The sequence below is a fragment of the Ovis canadensis genome, chromosome 9 (genome assembly GCF_042477335.2).
Source record: "Ovis canadensis isolate MfBH-ARS-UI-01 breed Bighorn chromosome 9, ARS-UI_OviCan_v2, whole genome shotgun sequence".
Taxonomy (NCBI): Eukaryota; Metazoa; Chordata; class Mammalia; order Artiodactyla; family Bovidae; genus Ovis; species Ovis canadensis.
Genome location: NC_091253.1, coordinates 13,465,089 through 13,490,977, shown reverse-complemented (window position 1 = coordinate 13,490,977; position 25,889 = coordinate 13,465,089). Strand labels below are relative to the sequence as shown.

Below are 25,889 nucleotides of genomic sequence, written 5' to 3'. Positions count from 1 at the left end.
GAATCAGCTCATTTTTTTTTTTTCATTTTTATAGTTTATATTTTAACTTTGTATTTAGGAACATGTGAATTTTATCATACTGTTGTTCATAAAAAATAGAGATTGATTTGCCCTGACCTGTGCTTTATACGTGGTAAGCTTTTAACGCTGTTGCTGCTGTGCTGTGCTCAGTCATGTCCGACACTTTGTGACCCCATGGACTGTAGCACGCCAGGCTCCTCTGTCCGTGGGAGTCTCCAGGCAAGAGTAATGGAGTGGGTTGCCATGCTCTCCTCCAGGGGATCTTCCTGACTCAGGGGTTGAACCTGTGTCTCTGATGTCTTCTACATTACCAGGTGGGTTCTTTACCACCTTGCCACCTGGTTTTTAATAGGAATCTGGTAATATGATTTACATAGTATTTTTATATAATTAAGTATAAAATATTATATCCAATTCTTGGTTGATCTCCAGCTCTTGATTGGAACATATAGGTTATCACTGCTAAGCTGCTAAGTCACTTCAGTCGTGACCGACTCTGTGCGACCCCAGAGACAGCAGCCCATCAGGCTCCCCCGTCCCTGGGATTCTCCAGGCAAGAACACTGGAGTGGGTTGCCATTTCCTTCTCCAATGCATGAAAGTAAAAATTGAAAGTGAAGTCGCTCAGTCGTGTCCGACTCTTCGAGACCCCATGGACCGCAGCCTACCAGGCTCTTCCATCCATGGATTTTCCAGGCAAGAGTACTGGAGTGGGGTGCCATTGCCTTCTCCAGAAATAGGTTATCACTTTAGACTGGTATTAGAGATTTGATTCATGAACATCTGGAGTATTTTTGTTGAAGCAAATCATTTCCAGAGGGGTTTCCTGAGATCACCTTCATGTGAAGGAGTGGACGAGACGAGTCTCATACTGAGGAGAAGTGGGTGGTGACAAGGGTGTGGGTTCGGGTCCCTGACGACCTTCTCTGGGTCACAGGCTGCATGCACAGCTCTGTCTGCATCGACATCTTCCCTCGCAGACGAGGGGTTATTTCCTCACGGCATTTTAGTCAGGGTATTTTCACATGCTAAAGAGAAATCATTTGCTTTTATAGGATTTGTCAGATTTCTCAGACTCATATTGAAGTCTGAGAAAGAGCTCATCAGAGTAAGACTATCTAATAAGACTATCCGCCTGTGATGCAGAAGACCTGGATTTGATCCCTGGGTTGGGAAGATCCCCTGGAGAAGGGAATGGCTACCCACTCCAGTATCCTTGCCTGGAGAGTTCCGTGAACAGAGGAGCCTGGCAGGCTACAGTCCATGAGATCTCAGAGTTGGACACAACTGAGCCCACACATAAACACACGTAATTTTATCCAAAGATGATTTTTGTGATTTTGGCAATATAATGTAGTTTCTTAAGGACAGCTGTGTGCTCCCCATGTGTGTACTAGAACAGTTTGTGTGATTGTACAATGAAAAAAGTTCTTTTCTCACAGGGATACAGGCCATTATATATATATATATATATATATTTTTTTTTTTTTTTCATATTTGTGTAGAAACCTGTTGAGGTATATTCCAGAAGTTAGTGTTTGGCCTTTTCTGTTTCTGCTTCTCCCACCTCCTTCCCACACATTGAGCAGTCTGATATCCCAGGCTATTTTTGTTATAACAAGATCCTAGGGTAAGAGTGGGTGGTGTATTTCAGGCATAAAAATTGTGTGAGCAGAAGTATGAAGGTGTGAGGACACATGACATTTTAAAGTTTTGATGTGATAACATCTAAGTGTTGGGCAAGTGGCAAAAGCAGCTCATTATTATTCCAGATTGTGAAAGGTTTTCAATGACATCTAGAACCGCCTGTAGATGGAATATAGAGTAGTGCCCCATTTAATTGACCCAAAGGCTTGTAATGATCCAAAGGCATTTAATTGACCAGGGCTTGTAATGCTGTGAGGCAGGAGAAACATTAGAAACGTCACCTTCCATCATGTGGAAGAGGGGTTGTGGAGTCAGAGACGTCATGCAGAATCCTAGTGCGGCCCTGAGATGAGCAGTGATGAAGGTACCACTTATGTAGTGGGACTCAGAGTGGGCAGGAGGGAGCTGGGGAGACTGGAAAGGAACTGGGGAGGCAGGGACGTTTGGAGTGGGTTAACACCGGCTTGCCTTCTGTGGAAGACACTGAGATGACCCCACGTTTTCTAGCTTGGCTAAGGTTCTGTGAGTGAGGAGACTTACTCATCGGGGGAAGGAATTCAGTACCAGATGAAGGTTCAAAGGTTACAGGTGGAAGGCAGTGAGACACTGCTTGGGCAGGATGAGGTGTCTGTGGGACACGCGTGGAGATGCCCGTCTAGAAGCTAAGACGGGAGTCTGGACCCTGGAAGAGCAGAGGGTGCAGTGTAGATTGGAGAGCCCCTTGGTGTGTAGGTGATGGACGAATGCTTGGGTAAGCTATGTTACCTGGGGCAGTGCCTCTGCTCTTTCTGAGGATTTTATTCAGAATCCTGGAAATGCTTTTTCCTTCTCCTCTGGAAGTGAGGGCATGGGACTGAACCCTGAGGAAGAGAGTATGGTGGAAGGAGAATCCCACAGAGCAGACAGTCTGTGTTCCATGTGGTGGTTACCACTGCTTGTTAGTCGTATTAATTTATTCCTTTTTCTGCTGTTCACCCCCGAGTCTAAGTTGACATATAAAATCCCTCAAATTGAAGAAACTCCCTTTTCTGGATGGAAGTTTGAGAGAGAGAGAGAGAGAGAGAGAGAGAGTGTGTGTGTGTGTGTGTGTGTGTTGTTTTTTTGGACTTCTCTTGAATTCCAGGTGATAATTACTTGACAGTCTTGAAATTTGGAGTAGTACCCTTTATGTGGTATTTGGTGGATGAATGTAGCGTCAAGGTATCTCACTGATCACCATAATTGACAAAGGCCTGAAGGTGTGCAGGCAAGGACAGGACTCTGGCATCTGCTTACACTGCCCCCTTCTGGGCACCATGTGGTACATGTTGGTAGGGATACTGTTTCTCAAGTAATTACTATCCATTTTATGGTGAGCCTAATAGAAGGAAAGAATCAATGGGATGGTGCTTCCCCGGTGGCTCAGTCAGTAAAGAGTCTGCCTGCAGTGCAGGAGACCTGCGCTAGATCCCTGGATCGAGAAGCTCCCCTGGAGAAGGGAATGGCAACCCTCTCCAGTTTTCTTGCCTGAAGAATCCCACAGACAGGAGCCTGGCGGGCTACAGTCCCCAGTCTCAAGAGTCGGACATGACTTAGCAGCTACACTACCACCACAGTGAGATGGTGAATTTTTTTTCTGGTATTTTTTGTTGATATGCCCGTAGATATTTGATCCTTATCTAAACATTTCAGGAGAGAGTTTTATCATGGATTGATCAGTATCTGATACTAGTAAGTCCTTGACCTTCAACACAGTGAAGGTACAGTGTCAGAAACAACAACTGCAGTAGCTTTCCTGCTCAGGGAGGGTTTGCTGTGGGCCAAGCCCTGAGTTTGGCACTTTATATACGGTAGCTTTTTTAATTTTGGAAACAACTCAGAACATATTTTTATTCTTGATAAGTGAGCAGATGGGATGCTCAAAGAGGCTGTTTAAAAAACCTTGCAAAGCCTCTAGACTTTCCCTCCTGTGTAAGGACACTTGAATGTTACTTAATGATGCTGGTCTGAGTAAAAACACTGTTGTCACATTTGAGCTGGCTTTTAAAAATAGGCTTGTAGTTTGGGATTCTTTGCAACTAAGATCATAAGGTCTAGGTGAAGATTGCAACTTTTGAGTACCTGGTATGATTCAGATCAGGCTCTTGGGTTATGTGTTTCTTTGCTGCTGTTAGTTCAAGCATGTGTATTTGATTTTTCAAGCTAAATATTACTTGTAAAATGTTTGGAGATTATGGTCGTATTCATATGAGGTGATTACCTCTTGCTGTTTCAGTTCAGTTCAGTCGCTCAGTTGTGTCCGACTCTTTGCAGCCCCATGGAAGGCAGCACACCAGGCGTCCCTGTCCATCACCAACTCCCAGAGTCTACTCAAACTCATGTCCATTGAGTCGGTGATGCCATCCAACCACCTCATCCTCTTGTCATCTCCTTCTCCTCCCACCTTCAATCTTTCCCAGCATCAGGGTCTTTTCCAGTGAGTCAGTTCTTCACATCAGGTGACCAAAGTATTGGAGCTCCAGCATCAGTCCTTCCAATGAATATTCAGGGTTGATTTCCTTTAGGATGAACTGGTTGGATCTCCTTTCAGTCCAAGGGACTCTCAAGAGTCTTCTCCAACACCACAGTTGAGAAACATCAATTCTTTGGCACTCAGCTTTCTTTAAGGTCCAACTCTCACATCCAGACATGACTACTGGAAAAACCATAGCCTTAACTAGATGGACCTTTGTTGTTGGCAAAATCTTGCTGTTTACCAAAAGATGATCTAAGGTTGTCAGAAGCTTAAAGAGGGATTTTGTATAGACAAGCTTGAGATAGATGATTCCAAACGATGACACCATAAGATGGCATCTCTTGGATCATGAGACCAGCTTTTGTATCTAATGTAATACTGTAGTCTTAAAAATTTTTTTTTTCTACACTTACTACAACTACATTGCTTTTATTCCTTCTTTTAACTATGAAACACTGTGATTTGGAGCTTGTAATATGGAAACTAGTTAAAGAAAACAAGTCCCCTTTTCTCTATTTCGTGGATCATTCTAAAGCTCATTGCTATTTGAAAAGCCTAACATCTTTGCACTTTTACTGATTTAAATATAGCTGTCTCAAGGAATTAATCTCAAAAATATACAAGCAGCTCATGCAGCTCAATACCAGAAAAATAAATGACCCAATCAAAAAATGGGCCAAAGAACTAAACATTTCTCCAAAGAAGACATACAGATGGCTAACAAACACATGAAAAGATGCTCAATATCGCTTATTATCAGAGAAATGCAAATCAAAACCACAATGAGGTACCATCTCATGCTGGTCAGAATGGCTGCTATCAAAAATTCTACAAACAATAAATGCTGGAGAGGGTGTGGAGAAAAGGGAACCCTCTTACAATGTTGGTGGGAATGCAAACTAGTACAGCCACTATGAAGAACAGTATGGAGATTCCTTAAAAAACTAGAAATAGAACTGCCATACAACCCAGAAATCCCACTTCTGGGCATACACACCAAGGAAACCAGAATTGAAAGAGAAACATGTACCCGAATGTTCATTGCAGCACTGTTTATAATAGCCAGGACATGGAAGCAGTCATGTCCATCAGCAGATGAATGGATTAGAAAGCTGTGGTACATATACACAATGGAGTATTACTCAGCCATTAAAAAGAATGCATTTGAGTCAGTTCTAGTGAGGTGGTTGAAACTGGAGCCTATTATACAAAGTGAGGTGAGTCAGAAAGAAAAACACCAATACAGTATATTAACACATGTATATGGAATTTAGAAAGATAGTGACAATGACCCTATACACCAGACAGCAAAAGAGACACAGATGTAAAGAACAGACTTTTGGACTCTGTGGGAGAAGGTGAGGGTGGGATGATTTGAGAGAATAGCATTGAAACATGTATATTATCATATGTGAAACAGATCGCCAGAGCAGTTTTGATGCAAGAAACCGGTGCACTGGGACGACCTGGAGGGATGGGATGGGGGTGGGGAGGGGGGTTTGGGATGGGAGACACGTGTACACCCGTGGCTGATTCATGTCATTGGATGGCAAAAAACCACCACAATAGTGTAATTAGCCTCCAATTAATTGAAATTTGCTGGGCTCCTGCCCTGGCTTGGATCCAGGGTATCCGAAGTGTGACAGTGATTTAGAGAGAGGAAAGGAAAGAATGTTGTAGATAAGAAAATAGAGGAGAGAAAGAGGCTGATATTCCTTGGTTTACATAGAAAGCCAATAAAACTCCAAGACAAGGAGTTTGCCCTGTTCACGGAGGCCACAGGTGCCCTCCCGGTCTCCCGAGGGAGTGAAGACGCAGAACGTCTTCCCGTTCAGGTCTTAGAAACCCAGGCAGATAAGTGAACGTAGGGAGCCTCCATGCTCCAAGGGATCAGCCTGAAAAAGAAAGTAAGAGAGAGAAAAACAGACAAGGGGTGACCAAGCTTCTTTGAGCAAGGCCCATTTTTTTTTATTTTCAAAAAGGACTTTTATACCTCAACTTATACATAGAGGGAAATGAAAGATGCAAGGTCATACAGAGTCAGCCAAAACATTTCAGCAGTTTTGCCCTTATCGAAACCAGGATTTTTTCTGCAAACCTTTCCCATAAACAATATTGTGTACATTATCTTCTGGCCTTGGTGGTCTGTGAACATTTTATGATCCTCTTTTGATAAAGGCTGCTCAACCAGAAAACTTATTTTCCCTCAAAATGTTTTTTCTTTATATTTCTAATCTATGTCAGCCTCAGAAAATGCCAAACAGAGTTACATTTCACAGAGTAAAGGTGCAGTGAGTTATAAGAAAGAACCAATTAGCTCAAAAGTCTGATGTGGTTAAATTCAAGGCTACTGTTTGTTTTTCTTACATTCCGACTATGTTAACTAATGCACTCCCAGGTGCACAGTGGATAAGAGATATGGGACCGTAGCAACAAGCATTGGCCCAGTAATGAAATCCTACACCAGCACTACTCTAATAACTTTTAACTCTTTAAAAGGCTCTATGTTTTAGGCTTCCCGTGCCTCTCACAGTTGGGAGGCTGTGAATAATCACATGTGCAGCTGCAAGAGTCTGGATAAACCTGCCAAGCAAGCTAGAATGCTAACAGAGGGAGTTTGATTTGAAATATTCCTCTCATGTCCAGGAGACTTATTAGCTAGAGCCCTAAGTTGATTTTCTCCAGAGAAAGGTGGTCGGGGATAGCCCCCTGTTAATGTCAGAGGAGTTGGTGAGTCATGAAATAGTAAAACAGACAGATTCTGATTTGGGGGTAGATGCTCGAGCAGGTCTAGGGAGCCCCTCGAGGCCTGAAGCCTTGCTTAACAGTTCTCTTCCACATGACCTTGTCATGGGTGGGCTCTCCCGTGCTGGCTCCTGGCAGAAATTAATTAAAAAAATAAAATTTAGAATTAAGAAAAATATAGTTGTCTCATCCCTAGAGGCAAGTAGAACCAAACTGAGTTAAACTGGCATAGTAGGGGACCTCACTGTGTTCATAACAAGATTTGTCACTGTAAGCTTTACAGTTTACAAAAGTTAGGCAGGAGCTGCTGTGAAAGTATAGTTTCTCATGTGGCATGTGGTCAGTTCTAGGTGGCGTGTGCAGGTGCATGACAAGCGATAAAATTTTACATTAAGCTTTTCGTTATTAGGATATTTTGTCTTACCTAAAAACTTTAATTACCTCAGTTCCGTGAGATCCAGTTTGCACCAGAGCTAATCAGCAGTGCGTTTCCTTGGAGCTTTTGAAAATTTTGCTGCTGTCAGTGGTGTGTGTCTGAAACTGGAAGATTTTGTTCTTGGGAATAGATATTAATTTAATTGTCTTTTAAATAGCATCTTTAAAGAAAGGAAGAAATCTTAAGATACAAATAAATACATGTGAAAAGATAAAGCACATAGTGATGTGACCATTTTTCTGGACTTGACTGGTGCTGTCTGTCAGTGTTGAGGATTTTGACAGTGAAGTCTGCTATGCTAAATAGTTTGTGACTGTGGCAAGGAGCATCTTCTGGGGTGTTTTGTTGTTTGTTTACTAAATCCCAGATCAGCCCCCTAGACTTAACATTGTCGATAATAATACTGCTTACCTTGACCTACTGAAAGTACTAGTGTTTGGTTTCTTGTTGTGGGGGAAAGAGGTGTTGTCCTCTTGGTCTCTGTCAGGTTAAGTAAGTCCTTTTGTCTCAGATGGCACCTGGAGGCTGGAAAATGAAGATCAGTACTCCCCAGTCTCCAGATTTATTGGTTCTTTAGTTGCTACTTCTCATTTGCTCGTCTCTTTAAAGCTGATGATAGGCAAGCCCTCCTAGTATTGATGACGCAACAGTTGTCTGTTTCCTCCTCGCCCTGGGCCTTGTGTTTAAAGACCTGTCAGAGCACGGTGATGGATAATAAGAGCTGCGCGTCGGACAGCAGTCACTCTGTGCCACCCCCTGTCCTGAGGTCTTTCCACACCTGAGCATGTTTAATTCTTACCGTGATCTTGGGAGGTGAGTCTTGGTATCATCTCTATTTTAAAGGTGAGGAAGCTGAGACAAGTTACACAAGAATACAGGCTAACTTCACTTATTGCATGCTTACTGTTTGTTAGGCACTCTGCTGGGTGCTTTATATATATTATCCTCAATACTGTCAACAACATTGTGAGATGGAAAATTCTTGCCGTTTTCACTTAGCTAGGTATGAAGAGATCAAGCTTCAAGGTCACAATAACTGCCAGTTAAGTAGCAAGTACTACTGGTACAAGAAATGAGCAAGTATGTTGGAGACCATCCTCTTTGAGAATTAGTACTATAGTCAGCATATAATGCAAAATTATTCTCAGATTTCTCTTGAAAATCCCTCACATTTGCTACAGTGCCAGTTTGCAGACCCGGAGACCTTGTATAAATCCAGTTAAGGTGTCCTTGGCCCACTAGCATTGGAAAAGAATTTGAGAATCCGTGACTGCAGGCCCAAGAGCCAATTCCTAACTCTGTAAATAAAGTTTTATTGGAACAGAGTCTTACCTATTCATTTATCAGTTTTCTGTGGCTACATTGGAACTAAAAACGCAGAAGTGAGTAATCACAGCATAGAACAGCTGTCCCACGAAACCTAAAGTATGTGCTATTTGGCCCTTTAAGAAGAAGTTTGCTGATACCTGGAGTGAATCACTGCTACTTTAGGTGAATGAACAGTTAAGGGTTGGGTTGCTTTTGAGACCTTGTACAAAAATACGCGAGAGCCGCGTGTTACATTCTTGGTCTAAGAGGCATGTAGGACCTGAGAGCCCCCGAGGATGTGGCGTGTTCCCTAAACCGCAGTGCTTACTCAGGTGACTCCCGTGGAGTTTTGAAAGTTCACTTGGTGGTGTGCTTTGTTTGCTTTTTATGAAGTAGTGTTTTCTGTTTAATTGTGAGGACTAGCCTAGTGCTTTGTCCTGCCTTAATGATTTAATTTTTATTTTTTTATGTCCTTGACAAACAGATCAAAACTACATCTGATGTAGTTTTTTAAAATCGCTTACTGCTTAGAAAATTTCAGAGAGGTTTTTTTTAATCATAAACAGAAGTGAAACTCAGCTATATTTGAATTACTTACTTAAAATACACCAAGTATAAATTAAGATTTCATGTATATCTGTTATTTCTGAAAATTCATATATTTCATCAGATATTAGTATTGTTTTTTACTCTAAAAGATTATATACTTAAAAGTTTGACTGTTTCAAATTCAACATTTCTAAAACTATTATAGTTTTCATTAATTTTAGTTTTACAATGGTGGTTAAATTATTTTCGATACTGTTCGTAATGAATTTTCTCTCTAATATTAGGGTTTTCTTTGGTCACAAACAGTGATCTTTCCTTTGTCATAAACATTTCATCAATGAGAGTATTATAATCTTTTCAAGCTTTAATATGTAGTATATTTTAAATAATATCCAAAATAGACTGCTATTTCTGTCATTAAGGGGGAAAAACATCAGTGTTACTCTCCCTTTAAACATAAAAATTATACTTTAAGAATTTAGATTTTAGTTAAGAAAAGCTGTAGACATACTATGTAATATTTATATCTGGAAGTAACTATAATTGCTGTTTTAAAAATATTATAGAATTTTTAAAAACAATAAACATATTTCACCTGGCTTCCCAGGTGGTGTGAGTGGTAAAGAACCCACTTGTCAGTGCAGGAGGTGTAAGAGATGACACAGCTTCCATCTCTGGGTCGGGAAGATCCCTTGGAGGCAGGTATGACAACCCACTCCACTACTCTTGCCTGGAGAGCCTCATGGACAGAAGAGCCTGGTGGGCTACAGTCCATGGGGTCACAAAAGGTTGGACACGACTGAGCGACTAAGCCTTAAGAACGTTAACTTGCCTGTTTTGCAGCCTGGCGGGCTATGGTCCATGGGGTCGCAAAGAGTTGGAAACAACTGAAGTGACTTAGCATGCACTCGGCCCAAACGTATTTCATTTCATCCACTGTGAAAATGACATCAATCTAAGTAAATTCTTCTTCTCTCTCCTGTTGTGGCAGTAAATAGTTGTTTCGACAGTAAAAGTTGGTCATATATCCACATTCATCCAGAGGGCTGGCTTTTTTGATTGTTTTCATTTTATCCTCTTAGAAAAACAGAAAAATGTAATATTGAACATGGACTTAAAATCATGTGCGAACTTAGCATTTAGTTTATTTACATGTGAAATAGTTGGAATAAAGCAGCGTTATTGTGTTTTATGAAAATCTTGGGGTGTTATGGTAATTTTTTGGTATTGACTGCCAAAATGTTCACATATCTAACTAATGAGCCTTCTGACAGCTCTGGGGCCTTTGACTTGAAAGGGTTTTCAAGGCTACCTTGAGAATAAAAGTGCCCTCCACATTTGACCTTCTCTAGATAAAATGGCATTTATTATCATTAGCAGAAATTAAATGACTAATTCACAAATGAATTTGTGGTGACCAGTAGCATCTGAAAAGGTGGATGCTAGACGTGCCTGGTTTCCAGTCATCACAATACTCCCTCCCTTGTACTGTAGAATACCAGAGAACTCCTTAAACTCTTCGTGCCTAGCTTTAGTTGCAAATGTAAAAGACCTCTGTATAGGTTAAGAGGAGAAAAAGAGGTAATGTGAAATGCCTCTCATATACACAATGTATAGAGAGCTGTCTTTAAAAATAGCTTTCAGTTATTCAGCTTGCTTGATAAATTGAGCATTTAATTTTCCTGTCTTACTTGCCTTCCCTGGCCCCTTTGAGAGCTCTCTCTCAACGCCCACTGTATAGTGGTCTGTCAGTTCTTGCTACTACCTGTGGCCTCAGCTGTTAGGTTAAAGAGCTCTTATTAACTTCCAATAAGGAACAATTAACTGAAAATGTACTGTTTTACTGCTTCAGGTTGCTTTTCTTTTAATAGAAGGCTGTGTTAACCTGGGGATCCACTGAGAGACTGTATTTCAGTGTAATTCGTTTCCTTTGTAGTTCTGTGTATTTTATTTTATGCATTTAAAAGCGCTGTCTCAGAAAGGAGTCCACAGGCTTTATTTGACTATCAAAGGGGTTCATGGTACTAAAAAATAAAAAAGTTCAGAATCCTTGATGGAAGAAGTCCCATTTTAGTGGAATATGGTAAAACAGTGGTCGGTTGACTGGTAAGAGAAGTCATCTGTATCAGCTGATCCAAAGCTCCTGAATCCCACTAGAAGTGATTCACCCATCAACAGATAAGGCTGGTCCAGTCAACTTCAGAAAATTAAATAGTACTGACATTGGTTTTAGCTTCCTGACTTTTCCATTTCTAGAAAGCTTTGCAGGAAAAAATTGGTCACCCTTCTTCAAATATACAGTGGATCCTCACTGATCCAGTCAGAGGCAGCCATGTGTGGCGGGGAAGGACATAAGTACTGAAATCACAGTTGTCTGCTCTTTCCGAGTTGCTGGTTCTTCCTCTGTGGTGTGGAAATTATAATGTGCACACGACTGCATGGAGGAAAGAGTAAAGGAGAACTGTGGATGGCGCACCAGTATGGCATCTGGCATGCTGTGGCTACCACATGAGCGTTAGTGTCTTCATTTAAACTGAAAATCCAAAACGAGCCTTAATTTAGTGTTGGGGGGGTGGATAAAAGGCTGTGGATTGTGGTGGAACTGAGAAATACGATGCCTTTTCTGTTTAGAATTCGGCTGAGTGGTTTTGTTGAATGGGGAAGATTTCCTGAACGAGATAGATTCTTTGGCAGAAAGAAAAGTAGGTTACAGCATTTAGTTGCGGAAATAGTGTGTGAGGAAAGTACAGACTGGGGAGTAGGAGTATTAAATTCACTTTGTGAAGTGAATAAAGGGGAGTGTACATGTCACTGAACTCATGCTTTTCCTTAAGTTATCTGTTTTCAGAGCAGTGGAATTTTTCATCAGAGATAAATACGAAAAGAAGAAATACTACGATAAAAATGCTATAGCTATTACAAATGTAAGTAAAATCTTCATCTCTATCACCAGTTGATGTTTGATGAATATTTTGAAATTTTAACATGTGATATGGCTTGATTTATTTATTGTAAAAATGTTTAAAACTTTGAATATTGGGAGTTTTTGTCACATAGTGAGCTTTCACAAAGCAGAACTCTTGACTCAGAAAGCATGTTTTTAAGTAAGCATCTAATAACTACTTAAATGGCATTTAAGTTAATTTATGAAGTCTGCGTAAAGATACTAACTGAAAAATTGAGGAGAGAAAATTATTTTATTGGTTTGTGGAAATGAATGGAAAAGGCAGATCTGTCTTCTTCTAAGGGTGTTGGTGGATCTGACCAGATATGTTTATTAAAACAGCATTTTTTTTTTTCCTGAACTGCTTTATCTTACTTTGGTCCATAATAGAAAACACAGTTGTTTGCAGTGTATTTGCAAACAGTCAGCAAGGAAGTCTTGCATTAATTATTTTAATGAAATCATGGTGCTGCTCCTATTTATCTGTATTTATCACAGCACCTTCCCAGGTGGTGCTAGTGGTCAGGAAGCTGCCTGCCGTGCTGGAGGCATAAGTGATGCAGGATCTCTGGGTGGGGAAGATCCCCTGGAGAGGGGCATGGCCATGCATTCTAGTGTTCTTGCCTGGAGAGTCCCCGTGGACAGAATAGCCTGGTGGGCCACAGTCCGTAGATGCAAATAGTCGGACAGTACTGAAGTGACTTAGCATGTGTGAATTGCAGCGCCAGATGGTCTTCCTGGGAAAGTGCTTTGAAGCTTCAGTGCCTGAGAAGCAGGCGCTAATAGATAAATGCCTCTTTAACATGAGGTGTTCAGTATTAGACAAGCTTTTGTTGACCTTGTTCCTGCACAAAATGAGTCTGAAAACGTAACCTTTTGATTGGTTATTATCAAGCATTTGTTGCCTAATAGTTGAGACCTTGCTGTAGTGATCAAATACGTTTTATTACTGTTTCTTTATAAGTTTCTTTTTCTGATAAATTTTCTTATCTCAGTTAAATACGATTTAAGGCTAGTTTTCTCTATTGTTGCAGTCCTTTTTTGGGGGGAGGGGGTCTTTGATTCCTAGATTAATAATAAAGTTATAAGCCATTAATTTTGTGGGTAAGTCATCTGTCAGGCAATTTAGAGAGAGTAATTTCATCTCATTTTGCAAATAAGCTGGTTTTCCTTTTTGGTACATGTGGAGAAGCAGTATACTAAAAAATTCAATCAAATATGTGTATTTTGGAGCAGAGGTACTCTTGATAGAGTTTGGGCTGCATTTCTTTTGGATGTAGAGAAGGAATCTTTTGAAAGATAAGTAAAAATGGACAAAATAGAGATGTTGATGATGTCCATGAAATTAACTTTACCTGTAGCATTGTGGGGGAAACAAAGGACAAACTCGGAAATGTAAGTAATATATTTTCATTTGAAGTTTTAAGAACTCATTTCAGAATCCAGGGTATGTAGGGGTTTTGGTGGCTGTCTTAGAGTTCTCCCACAGGTATGCAGAGTAAGCCTGCCCTCCCTGGTGCTCTTTCATGGGTGAGTGATAGGGGACATTGAAAGAACTCTTGAGTACAGACAGTTATCTTGGGCACTTCCCTGGCGGTCCAGTTGTTGAGATTCTTTGTTCCCAGTGTAGTGGGCACAGATTTGATCCCAAGTTGGTGACCTGAGATTCACATGGCCTGGCTGAAGCCATACATAATAAAGATAACAGTTGAAAAAAAAGAAACCTGTCCTGTCGTCTGCCCTTCACTCCCCGTAACCAGTGGTGTGTCACAGCTGGCAATATTGATGAGTTCTTATGCAATTTAGGTTTTTTGTTTTTTTTTTTTTAGTAACAGGTTTTTTAAAGATTTTTTTTAGACCATTTGTTACGTAGGCCATTTTTTAAATCTTTGTTGAATTTATTACAGTACTGCTTCTGTTTTATATTCTGTTTGTTTGTTTATTGTTGTTTTTTTTTTGGCCCTGAGGTGTTCGGGATCTTAACTCCCTGACCGAGGATCAAACTTGAACCCTCTGCATTGGAAAGCAAAGTCTTAATCTCTGGATCAGCAGCGAAATCCCTTTAATAGGTCTTGAGTAGATGAGGTTGAGTTTTTCCATATTGTTTGCTCTTTTCCAGCAGCGGCTCTTTTAATTTTGTGGCTGCAGTGATTTCGGAGCCCTAGAAATTAAAATCTGTCACTGTTTCCACTTTTCTCCTTCTCTTTGCCATGAAGTGATGCCATAAGCTTTGTTTTTTAAATGTTGAGTTGTAAGCCAGCTTTTTCACACTCCTCTTTCACCTTCATCAAGAGGCTCTTTAGTTCCTCTTCACTTTCTGTCATTAGAGTGGTGTTATCTGCATATCTGAGGTGGTTATTTCTCCCGGCAATCTTGATTCCAGGTTGTAACTCATCCAGCTTGGCATTTTACATGATGTATTCTGCATATCAGTTAAATAAGCAGGGTGATAACATACAGCCTTGTCATACTCCTTTCTCAATTTTGAACCAGTCAGTTGTTCATATAAGGTTCTAACTATTGCTTCTTGACCCACATACAGGTTTCTCAGGAGACAGATAAGATGATCTGGTATTCCCATCTCTTTAAGAATTTTCTACAGTTTGTTATGGTCCATACAGTCAAAGGCTTTAATGCAGTCAATGAAACAGAAGTAAATGTTTTTCTGGCATTCCCTTGCTTTCTCTATGATCCACCAGATATTGGCAATTTGATCTCTGGTTCCTCTGCCTTTTCTAAACCCAGCCTGTATATCTAGAAGTTTTGGATTCAAGTACTGCTGAAGCCTAGCTTGAAGGATCTTGAGCATAACCTTACTGGAATGGGAAGCGAGCGCAGTTGTCTGGTAGTTTGAAACTTGTTTAGCACGGCCCCTCTTTGGGCATGCAGACTGACTTTCCCAGTCCCATGGTCACTGCTGGGTTTTTCAAATGTATCGACATATTGACTGCAGTACTTCAACAACATCATCTTTTAGGATGTGAAATAGCTCAGCTGCAGTTCCATCACCTTCGCTAGCTTTGTTGGTAGTAACGCTTCCTAAGGCCCCTTTGACTTCACACTCGGGATGTCTGGCTCCAGGTGAGTGACCACACCACTCTGGTTGTCCGGGTCATGGAGACTTTTTTTGTACAGTTCTCAATGTATTCTTGCTACCTCTTCTTTATCTCTTTTGCCTCTGTTAGGTCTTTCCATTTCTTTCCTTTATCATGGCCCATCCTTACATGAAATGTTCCTTTCATATCTCCAATTTTCTTGAAGAGATCTCTAGTCTTTCCCATTCAATTGTTTTTCTCTATTTCTTTGTATTGCTCATTGAAGAAGGGTTATCTCTCCTTGCTGTTCTCTGGAACTCTGCATTCAGTTGGGTGTATCTTACCCTTTCTCCCTTGCTTTTTGCTTCTCTTCTTTCCTCAGTTATTTGTAAAACCTCCTCAGACAACCGCTTTGCCTTCTTGAGTTTGAAGTATTGAAACTGAGTATTATCTAAAAGCTTAAAAACAGCAAAATTCTAACTTACTTTGTTATATGTATGTATATGTGTTTACACGCATGTATGTATGAAGACTAGAATTTAGTGCAATGAAAGTGAAATTAATCCATTATTTCAGCTTAGAAATTGTTGTGGAAATGATGTTTCTGAATTGTGCTATAATAAAAACGAGTTAGCGCTTTTAATTTTATTAAACTCTAACTCATTGGAAAAGACTATTGCTGGGAAAGATTGAGGGCAGGAGGAGAAGGGGACGACAGAGGATGAGATGGTTGGATGGCATCACTGACTCAATGGACTTGAGTTTGAGCAAGCTCCAGGAGATGGTGAAGGACGGGGAAGCCTGGTGTGCTGCAGTCCATGGGGTCGCACTTAGACCTGACTTAGCCACTGAGCAGCAACCACTGTTTACAATTAACTGATGATTATACAGTTTATTAAGGTAAATGAACAATAATTTTAAAACTGTATGAATTGTAAACCATTTTAGATACCCTTTCAGATAGGAATGAAAAACTTAGATGATAAAGTATCTAGTGGTGACTTAAGGTTAATGTTAGGTACACAGGTTCAAGTTGGAGTTGTTGCTGCTGCTTCTTGTTACAGTTTTGGTCTCTTCTGTGCGTAGTGCCTGCTTTTTATGGTATTCTTAGGAGAGCTAAACAAGGTGTTCCTGTGGTGGTTTCCGTAGAGGTCTGTATTACTGACTGCTTTATATGTAGGAGCCGCCGCGAGGCTGCTGTTGTGGGGAGGAGGAGACCTGCAGGAGCAGAGAGTCCAGGCGCAGCGGCTTCAGCACGCGGGCACAGTGTTTGAGGTCTTTCGGGGTAATATCGCCACATTTAAGTCAGCCCTTTGAAGTTATGGGCTTCCAGGTGACTGATGTAGCTATTAATGGATTTCTGTTTGAAATTTCTCCAGAATTCTGCATTTCTTAGTGCCTTATCCAGTGATTTTAAAGCTAGTAAAAGTTGAGGCTTCTTCTGTGTATTTGGTGACTCGGGGGCTTACGTTTGTCAGTCTGTTAACTCCCCTACTGACGAGGTAATTGGTGATTTCTTTTGTATGACTTATTTATTAGTTCAGTAAATGTATTTTATATCTGACACATGCCATGGAAGGTAATTTACTTTGGAAGCTATATTTTTTAGATGACTTCTCAACTCCTAAAGAACCTAAGCCTCACAGGATACTGAAAGATCACGAGACAGTCATTTGAGAACTGCTGTGATTAAAATCTCCACTTAAAATATATAGTCAAAAATCTCTAAACCTGGTTTAAGGCAAGTATTACAGTTAATCCATAAGGTCCTTGTCAGTTGTTTTGGAGCAGCAGATTTTCATTTAGATTGAAGGCAGGAGGAGGCAGGGGATGACAGAGGATGAAATAGATAGCATCACTGAGTCAGTGGACTTGAATTTGAGCAACTGTGGGAGATGGTGGAGGACAGAGGAGATTGGCATGCTGCCGTCCACGAGATCACAGAGAGCCAGACGTGACTTCGGACTGAGCAACGGTGACAGCAGCGACAACAAAATCATCAAGAAAATAACATGATCTTTTCTTGGAAACATAAAATGAGCAATTTGCCTGACGACCTTCAAATAATCATGCTGGTATTTTTATAATACTCAGTATCTTTTCAGTGTGTGTTTGTTCACGTTATGCTGGAACATGGCAATTGGAAACCTATTTTCCAACTGCCCCATCGATTTTCCTTTTGTAGTAGGTAGGTTTGTACACATGGATTGCTCCGGGAGTTTCTTTGCATACAGTTGACTTTGGTGGTGGCCTTGAGAATACCTTCTGGGCTTAAGAATAGTTGAAGGAAGGGTGATAGCTTATTTATTCCTGAAGGAGGCCATGGATGGGGTAGAGAGAAGGGTGGGAAATAGTGGGACAGTCAAACACGACAGCCGCATTTCCCAACGCCGATTCCCAGTGCCATTTTCTAGGTCAGAGTCTTGTCTTCTCTCTGTAAAAGTACTGGAATGTAGTGAAATGAAATTATCATCTAGTTACAAAATGAATTCTGAATTTCACAGTGAGTGTAGATAACTTGCATGAGCGTTCAGAGAAGATAGTGAGTAAGTCAGAGCCCTTTCTGAAGACAGTGGCAGCCTCTGATGTAAGCCTCCTTTTGTGTCTGTCTCTGAGACGCTCTTGTCCTGTTTCCCTCAACTAAAAGATTTATTGAGACCTGTGGAATGCCAGATGTTGAAGACGGTGAACAAAGTAGGAACCACGTCCGTCTCAGAGAGCTTCAGTTGCACAAAGAATACCCATAAGTAACAGCATCTGCGCTGGACACACGCGCCAGTGTTTGCAGGAGCGCAGCGTCCTGGCGTGTGCAAACAGGAGGACCGGGGTGCGTCCAGGAAGGGGGCAGGGCGGGGGTTTCCAGCAGAGGAAGCAGTGCAGCAGTGATCCCTGCGGCCCAAGCAGCAGACTGGAGAGCCGGCTCCCAGGGAGTCAAGTGCACCTAGACAGGCGGTGCCCGGGTCGGGAGAGGGAGTGGGCAGGGGACCTTGCGGTCTAGTTAAGGGGTTTGGACTCTGGCCTTGTAGGACATGTGTGAATGCATGGTTTATGGATGAGCGGGACTGGAGGACTAATCCGGATGGCAGGTGGTGGTATTCTGCTCGGGTGCTTAGTGGAGGGGGTGGGCAGTGGTCCTGAGAGTTTGGGAAAGAACATGAGAGCACTTAGATTTTCTTGCCTCTGTATTTTTTTCTTTCTTCCTCCTGCCTGCCCTTTGGATTCTCCCCCATCCATCTCTTTGTCTTTTGTGTCTCTTGCTTCTAGCTGTAGACTCTAGGTCTTCATTCCTTGCTTGCATAATGGAGCTTACCCTGCTCATCACTCATTGCTCCTGTGTGGCCACAGCCACCGTTGGCATGTAGACCCTTCCCCTCCCTGCATGAGGTGCCTTGTGCCCCCTTGCCTCCCACGCTTGTCCCAGGTAGCCCTTGGTCTGCTCTTTGTCACTGTAGACTATATTCGTCGCTGCTGAAGTTTTGTGTAAATGGTATCATACATTGTTTGTTCTTGGGTGTCTGGCCTTTTTCAGCATGTTTTTGAGACTTATCCCTGTTTTCGTGTGTCCTGTTAGACTGTCCCTTTCTTATTGGCAGATGGTAGTTTGATTTATGGGTACACAACTGTTCACATTCACCTGTGAATTTTCCTATTGACTTTTCAGATGTCTTTCCTGTTGAACGAGGATCTCCGTGTTTTCTCCTAGCTGGAACATAGTATTAATGCTTTACTTTGGTATTAACATGCTTTGTTAAAAGACTGATGTTTACTAAATAGTTATATATTGCTCCCTCTGACTTTTCAGTTCAGTTCAGTGTCAGTCGCTCAGTCGTGTCCGACTCCTTGCGACCCCATGGACTGCAGCACGCCAGGCCTCCCTGTCCACCACCAGTTCTCGGAGCTTGCTGAAACTCACAGCCATCGAGTTGGTGATGCCATCCAACCATCTCATCTTCTGTTGTCCCCTTCACCTCTTGCCTTCAATCTTTCCCAACATCAGGGTCTTTTCCAATGAGTCAGTTCTTCGCATCAGGTGGCCAAAGTATTGGAGTTTCAGCTTTAGCATCAGTCCTTCCAATGAATATTCGGGGTTGATTTCCTTTAGGATCGACTGGTTTGACCTCCTTGCAGTCCAAGGGACTCTCAGGAGTCTTCTCCAACACTACAGTTCAAAAGCATCAATTCTTTGGCTCTCCGCTTTCTTTATGGTCCAATTCGCACATCCATACGAGACTACTGGAAAAACCATAGCTTTGACTAGACGGACCTTTGTCGGCAAAGCGATAGCTCTGCTTTTTAATATGCTGTCTAAGTTGATCATAGCGTTTAGTTCCTCTTTGCTTTCTGTCATAAGGGTGGTGTCATCTCTATTTCTTCTGGCAATCTTGATTCCAGTTTGAATCAAGATTCTGTGAACCGTGAGCATCTGAATTTTAAAAGTGGTGAAATCAGTTTATCATCCTCTTAGGAGGAGGAAAAATACTTCTACAGTGAATTACCTTGAATTAGTAACACTCAACATATTAAATGCCCTTATTTCTTTGTTATATTTTTATGTTCAGCTTTTACATAAATTTGGGCCAAAAGGTCTTTATGATACAGGTTACCATCTTAAGTGATTTTATGTGCTTTTTCTAATCTCTTGTTTTCTCCATGTATCTAACAGGGAAATGTCCAGTGGAATAAATTAGTTTTGCAGCTGGTCTTTAAGGCACAGTTTGTCTTGTTAAATATTTTCTTCTATGTGTGATTTCAGTTAGTTGTCATTGAATGGCTAGTTTGTATACTTTTAACAGAGCTAACAGTGTGCCAGTGAAGACCTGCTAAAGATTATGGGCTTGGGTTGTGACTCAGAATTGCAGCCATAACTAACTCAGTAACAAGCAGATTGAATGAGAACTTAGCATCTCACATTGTTATTTTGACATTGCATAATGACCTTTCTGTAATAGCACCTTTCATTTTTAAAGATTCCTCATAGGCACTATTGATATGATAGAGCAATATAGAGATGTCAGTTTAACAGCTACAAAGATCTACTACACATTTGGTAAACGTATTCAGTTATATTTTGGCAGTAAAGAGAGCAGGAAGATAATGCTTCCATTAAAGTGATCAACTATTCTTGTAGGAATTGGGTAAGATGAGTGAAAAGGCTTTTAGATGAAATTATCTCTGTATAAATTGCTTTTGCATATGTAACTGCCTTTGCATATGTAACTGTCTCCCAGAGCTTTGGGGCAGTTCAGCCGGTGCAGCCCTGGGGGTGGTGTTTGTGGACATGGAGCTCCAAGAAGGAAGTGTGCGCATGGCTTTTCACTAAGCCTGCTGCTTAGCTGTTACACTGCGTTAATTCACTCTTTTCGCTCCCAGCCTTCTTTCTGTTTTCTTACAGAGTTGATTAAAACTTTTGTTAACTTTTACTGTTTCAGCTCTGTGTTATTTTCCATTCTTAAAGCAGTTATGGTCAGTGGGAGCAAGATTTCAATTTGTGCTGTCCAGCCATTTGGAACAGTGTGTCAGAGCGTGAGCACTCCAGCAGTAACACTGATGGAGAGAGAGCCGCCAGACACGGTCATTTGTTTCTCAGATACTTTGGGCATGATTTTGTCTGAGTGCATTTTAAATTTTATGTTAGAGTGAAATGCATTTTAAATTGTACACTTTTCTGTAATAAATGCTTTTACCTACAGAAATTTCACATGGAAGTACTTGAAAAACAACACTCTTTCTTGGTGCATTATTTTCCTTTAACATATTTCTAAGTGCTTCTGTAGCTCAGAAATGCATGAGTGTTTGTTTCTTTCCTGTGCCTATAATTCTGATTACTTTCTTTTTGTTTTTTCCTCCTGACTTCCCACCTGCATTCCACAGGTTGCCTCCTCTGATGCTCCTCTTCAGCCTTTGGTATCCTCTCCTTCTCTACAAGCTGCTGTTGAGAAAAACAAATTGGAGGTATGGTGGTGTTCTAGCCAGCTGTGTCCATACGCTCGGTGTGAACGTGCCATCATTTGGGATGCTGTAATAGTTGTTTATGCTTTGAATTGTCTCCAGTATTAAATACATTAAATACAACAATTTTAAGACCACTTTTCCTATGCTGGAGGTAGGATTAAAGAGCTTTAATCTGTATTTTGTTTCAGAATGACTAATTCATCGGTACCATAGATATGTCTCAGCAGCTAATAAGTAATTAGTTTTTGGCTGTTGTTTCCATTACCACCTTAGGCTTAAGGGAACTTTGCTGTAATTGCTCTTGAATTCTTTGATTTACTAGGAAGAGTCTTTGGTTAAAAGTTTTCTTTCTATGATTCTGTTGTTATAAACTCTTGAACGTTGATGTCATTTTGATTTTTAAGCTGTAGTAATCATCATATAGATACATTGTATGCGTAGAGTCATCATTGTTGTAGAGAGTGATAATTGTTGAGATGTGTGTGGGGTAGGAGTGATTAGGGAGGATGGTGCTATACCATTATGGACTTTTAAAGTCATCCCTATAAATAGTTGAAGGCTTTAATTTTTTTGACTCTTTTATCTTTTTTGTTATAATGACCATAGTGAATTTGAGACGTCCTTTATCTCACACTTTTTCTGTGTCTCCTCATTGCTAAAGGGTGTGCTTGACATGTGGGGCACAAAGACAGATAAGGTGTATCCTCTGCCCTGGAGACGCTTCCATCTAACAGAGGAAGATGGGGAACCTTAGGGGGACTTCTCACGCAGCCGAGTGGGGGCCATGATTGCTGTGCCCTCACAGCGCCGCTCCGGCCCAGGGCCCTCGCTCTGACCCGGCTTACACTCTTCCTGGACGTGCCCTGTGAAGACTGGGGTGCAGTCCAGACAGAGAAAGTGTCCTGTGAAGAAAGCCTGCGGGCAGAGCAGGATGAGTGGGGCTTGTGGCAGAAGGCGGGGGTGTGGCCGGGGGGAAGCGGAGGGGCGTCTTCCTGGGAGGCTGCTGGCGCGCCTGGGCTCTGAGCCGAGGCCCTGGCTCCGCAGTGCCTTCTGCGGGCAGCGCGAGCTCCCGGAGCCGATTCTCCCCTCCGGATGTCAGTGCCACCGCCTCCGGAGGGTGAGCTCCGTGCTGCTGGGTGTAGAAGAGGCTTGAGGACCTGTTGCCCCAGCTCAGGCATGAAATGATGGGCGCGTGTGCTGGGCTGGAGGCAGAGGGAGTGGAAGGGAGAGTGGTCGTCAGAGACCCAGAGAAGGTCAGGCCCGTGCAGTGTGTGATGAGTGAGCCGTGGAGGCGCTCTGGGGCCTTGGTGACTCCTGGCTGCAGGCCTGAGCATCTCAGCAGATGATGCGCTCTCCAGGGAGAAGGGACCCAGGTTGAGGAGGAGCAGCAGCTTTGAGGTGAGTGTAGGGAGGGGGCGGACTTAAGAGTTGGGTGTGTTGAGTGTGAGGTGACTGAACAACTGTGAGGCGTCTGGTGGAAGGTTGGAGACACAGGTCTGGAGGCCGAGGAGAGCTCCCAGGTGGAGGAGTGCGGAGGCAGCCCGTGTACACTGTGTTGAGTAGTGGCACGAGAGCAGAGAGCTGGGCACCCTTGGACCTCAGCACAGCAGGGGTCCCACGGAGACAGTGAAGGGTGGTGTGGAGCATGAAGGGCGTGGTTGGAGCTGGAGAGACTTGGGTGGTCAGAGAATTGTAGGGGTCAGGGGTTAGGAGTTAGGGACAAAGCCCTGCAGGAGGCAGAGATGGCCTTGAGGGCGTGGAAGAGTGGCTGTGGTGCCTGTTCAGAGGGTGGAAACCGCAGGTCATGTGTCTGCTGTGCGGGGCTGGCCGCCCGGTCCTGGAAAGCGGGGTCTTATCTGCCCGAGTGGCATCATCTTGCCTGACAGCATTTGGACACCAGGGAGTCCTTTAGGGCAGTCTGTCAGAAGGTTTATTCATGCTTTTTTTTTTCTTACCCTTTTAAAATTTCTAGTTTTACGTATGTTTTATAATGTGTATAATAGAGTTCTATATGTGCTTTACTAATAAATGCGTACATATATTGAGGATGTATGCTCACAACATTTTGAGACAGAAGTGCATAATAAAAAGTTTTAGAGACCATATCTTTAATGAACCCAAGATCTACTTTTCTTTGACTTTAGGACTTAAACATTTTTTCCTGTTCTCTTTTGCAGAAGGTCTTGTATTTCACTATATCATTTGGCTATGTAATAACCAAATTTCAGGAATTACTGTTTTGAAATATTAAACACTGCTGTGTTTTATTCTTGCTGAGAAAATAGTTTAAAACAACTTAGGTTCTCATAGTACTCTTTGGTCTTTCAGCAGCTTTTCTAAAGATGGGTATTATCTGTAGGTCAAACTATATGATCTGCGTTTAGAAACCCCCCCCCCCTTTTTTTTTGAGAAAACATAGAAGATGAAAGTTTAATAATGCTCACTAAAAGTTAGGGTCCTAGAAAGGTCTGCCACTGGTGCATCTTAGCTTATTTATAAGATTTTGAATATTGCTTGTTTCATAGAGTGGTTGAAACTAATCTCTTCAGACTGAATTTGTCTACATTTTCTAGCAGCTCTGGTTTTGAGGCATTCCCTGGAGATAGAGAAGGGGGGAGAGAGAGATTTGTCTCCCAGAAAGAACTTACAGAAATTTTTGAGATTTCTGTTCATCCTACTAAGAGCCAAAGAAGAAATCAGAAGCGTTGATACTAAAGACATATTTCCTCCAACCTAAAAATATATATATATTTCACCATTCCCTTAGGAAACTTGTATCTTAAATAGATCAGTCATCTGATGAGTTGCCTAGCTTTAAGTTTCTTATTTTTATCTCCTTCTTTATTATTAAAATTTTTTTTTGTATTTATACTTTTTATTTTGTATTGAGGTATACCCTGTTAACAAACAGTGTTGTGATAGTTCTAGGTGAACAGAGAAGGGCCTCAGCTGTACATACACGACGTGTATCCATTCTCCCCCATGCCCGCTTCTCATCCAGGCTGCAGCATAGCATGCGGCAGAGCTCCCTGCGCTATATGTGGGGCCCTGTTGGTTGTCCATTTTAGATACAGCAGTGAGTACACATCCATCCCAGATTCCCTAACTGTCCCTTCCCCATCCTCCCTCTGCTAGCAACCATGAGTTTGTTCTCGAGGCTGTAAGTCTGTTTCTGTTTTGTAAGCTCATTTGTGTCGTTTCTTTTTAGATGCCCCATGTAAAGGACGTCATATAATGTTTTTCCTTCTCTGACTTCCTTCACTCAGGATGACACTCTCTGGGTCTGTCCATGTTGCTGCAAATGGCTGTTTCATTCTTTTTAATGGCTGAGTAACATTCCACTGTATGTACATCCCACGTCGTCTGTATCCATTCCTCTGTGGGTGGACGTTAAGGTTGCCTCCATGTCTTGGCTGTTTTAAACAGTGCTGCGATGAACATTGGGGCACGTGTATCTTTTCGGATCATGTTTTTCTCTGCATATATGCTGAGAAGCGGGATTGCAGGGTCATATGGTCACTCTAGTATTAGTTTTTTAAGGACTCTCCACACTGTTCTCTATAGTGACTGTACCAATTTCCATCCTCATCAACAGTATAGGATTCCCTTCTCTCCACACCCTCTCCAGCTTTTATTATTTGTGGGTATTTTGATGATGGCCATTTTGGCTAGAACCCATGTTTTTAATGTGACTTCAAGGCTCGTGTCATAAAATTGTTGCTTATAGCCATAGTTTGACAACTGAAATTCCAGTGTTCAAGACATCAAATTGTGCTCTCCCTTGGTTAAACACAGCCAGCTGGTTTAATTTGGGCCTTCCTTGTGGCTCAGCTGATAAAGAATCCACCTGCAATGCTAGAGATCTTGGTTCAGTCCCTGGGTTGGAGATACCCTGGAGAAGGGAAAGGCTAGGGAAAGATTTACTGAGCATGGCCCTGCTCATCAGAACAAGACCCAATTTCCCCCACAGTCAGTCTCTCCCATCAAGAAGCTTCCACAAGCCTTTTATCCTTAACCTCTCTGAGGGCAGACCAGATGAAAACCAGTCACAGGAAACTAATGAAACTGATCGCATGGGCCACAGCCACATGAGCCACGCTGTGTTCTGACAGAACGTGGTCCATTGGAGAGGGGATGGCAGACCACTCTGGTGGTCTTGCCTTGAGAAGCCCATGAACAGTGTGAAAAGACAAAACCTTACAGGTAACCAGTCCTGAATATTCATTAGAAGGGCTGATGCTGAAGCTGAAACTCCAATACTTTGGCCACCAGATGTGAAGAACTGACTCATTTGAAAAGACCCTGATGCTGGGAAAGTTGGAAGGCAGGAGGAGAAGGGGACGACAGAGGAAGAGATGGTTGGATGGCATCACTGACTCAATGGACATGGGTTTGAGTAAGCTCCAGGAGTTGGTGATGAACAGGGAGGCCTGGCGTGCTATAGTCCATGGGGTCGTAAAGAGTCGAACATGACTGAGCGACTGAACTGAACTGGTTTAATTTATTTTTGGTGATTAGTGATTAGAAAGCCAGGCTTCTTCCCCATCTCATGACAGTGACATCCTTGAGAAATAACTAAGAGCTTTGAGAGGCTGCAGGACCATCCACCTCCAGCATATTAGTGAGGATGTCCAGTTATGTTGCTTTCTTCCCTAAACTTGACTGGGGTCTGGAAAACGTTTCATGACACCTGAAGGACTTTTGCACATCCTGTTTATTTTTCACTTACACAGTGGCAGTGATATTCCTTATCTCAGAA

The 25,889-nt window shown here is 42.1% G+C and overlaps 1 protein-coding gene across 5 annotated transcripts in view; it reads left to right on the top strand.

Moving 5' to 3' along the window:
• Window positions 1–25,889, top strand: part of SMAP1 (small ArfGAP 1) — a 188,529-nt gene that overhangs the window by 84,492 nt on the left and 78,148 nt on the right. For 2 of the 5 annotated variants that reach the window (XM_069599494.1, XM_069599492.1), the window contains exons 4-5: window positions 12,048–12,123; window positions 21,050–21,130. In XM_069599494.1, the coding sequence (XP_069455595.1) occupies window positions 12,048–12,123; window positions 21,050–21,130 (157 nt within the window). Of the gene's footprint in view, window positions 1–12,047; window positions 12,124–19,262; window positions 20,314–20,633; window positions 20,750–21,049; window positions 21,131–25,889 lie in introns of those variants that run through there. The other 3 variants (XM_069599495.1, XM_069599493.1, XM_069599496.1) reach the window with 2 other exon arrangements.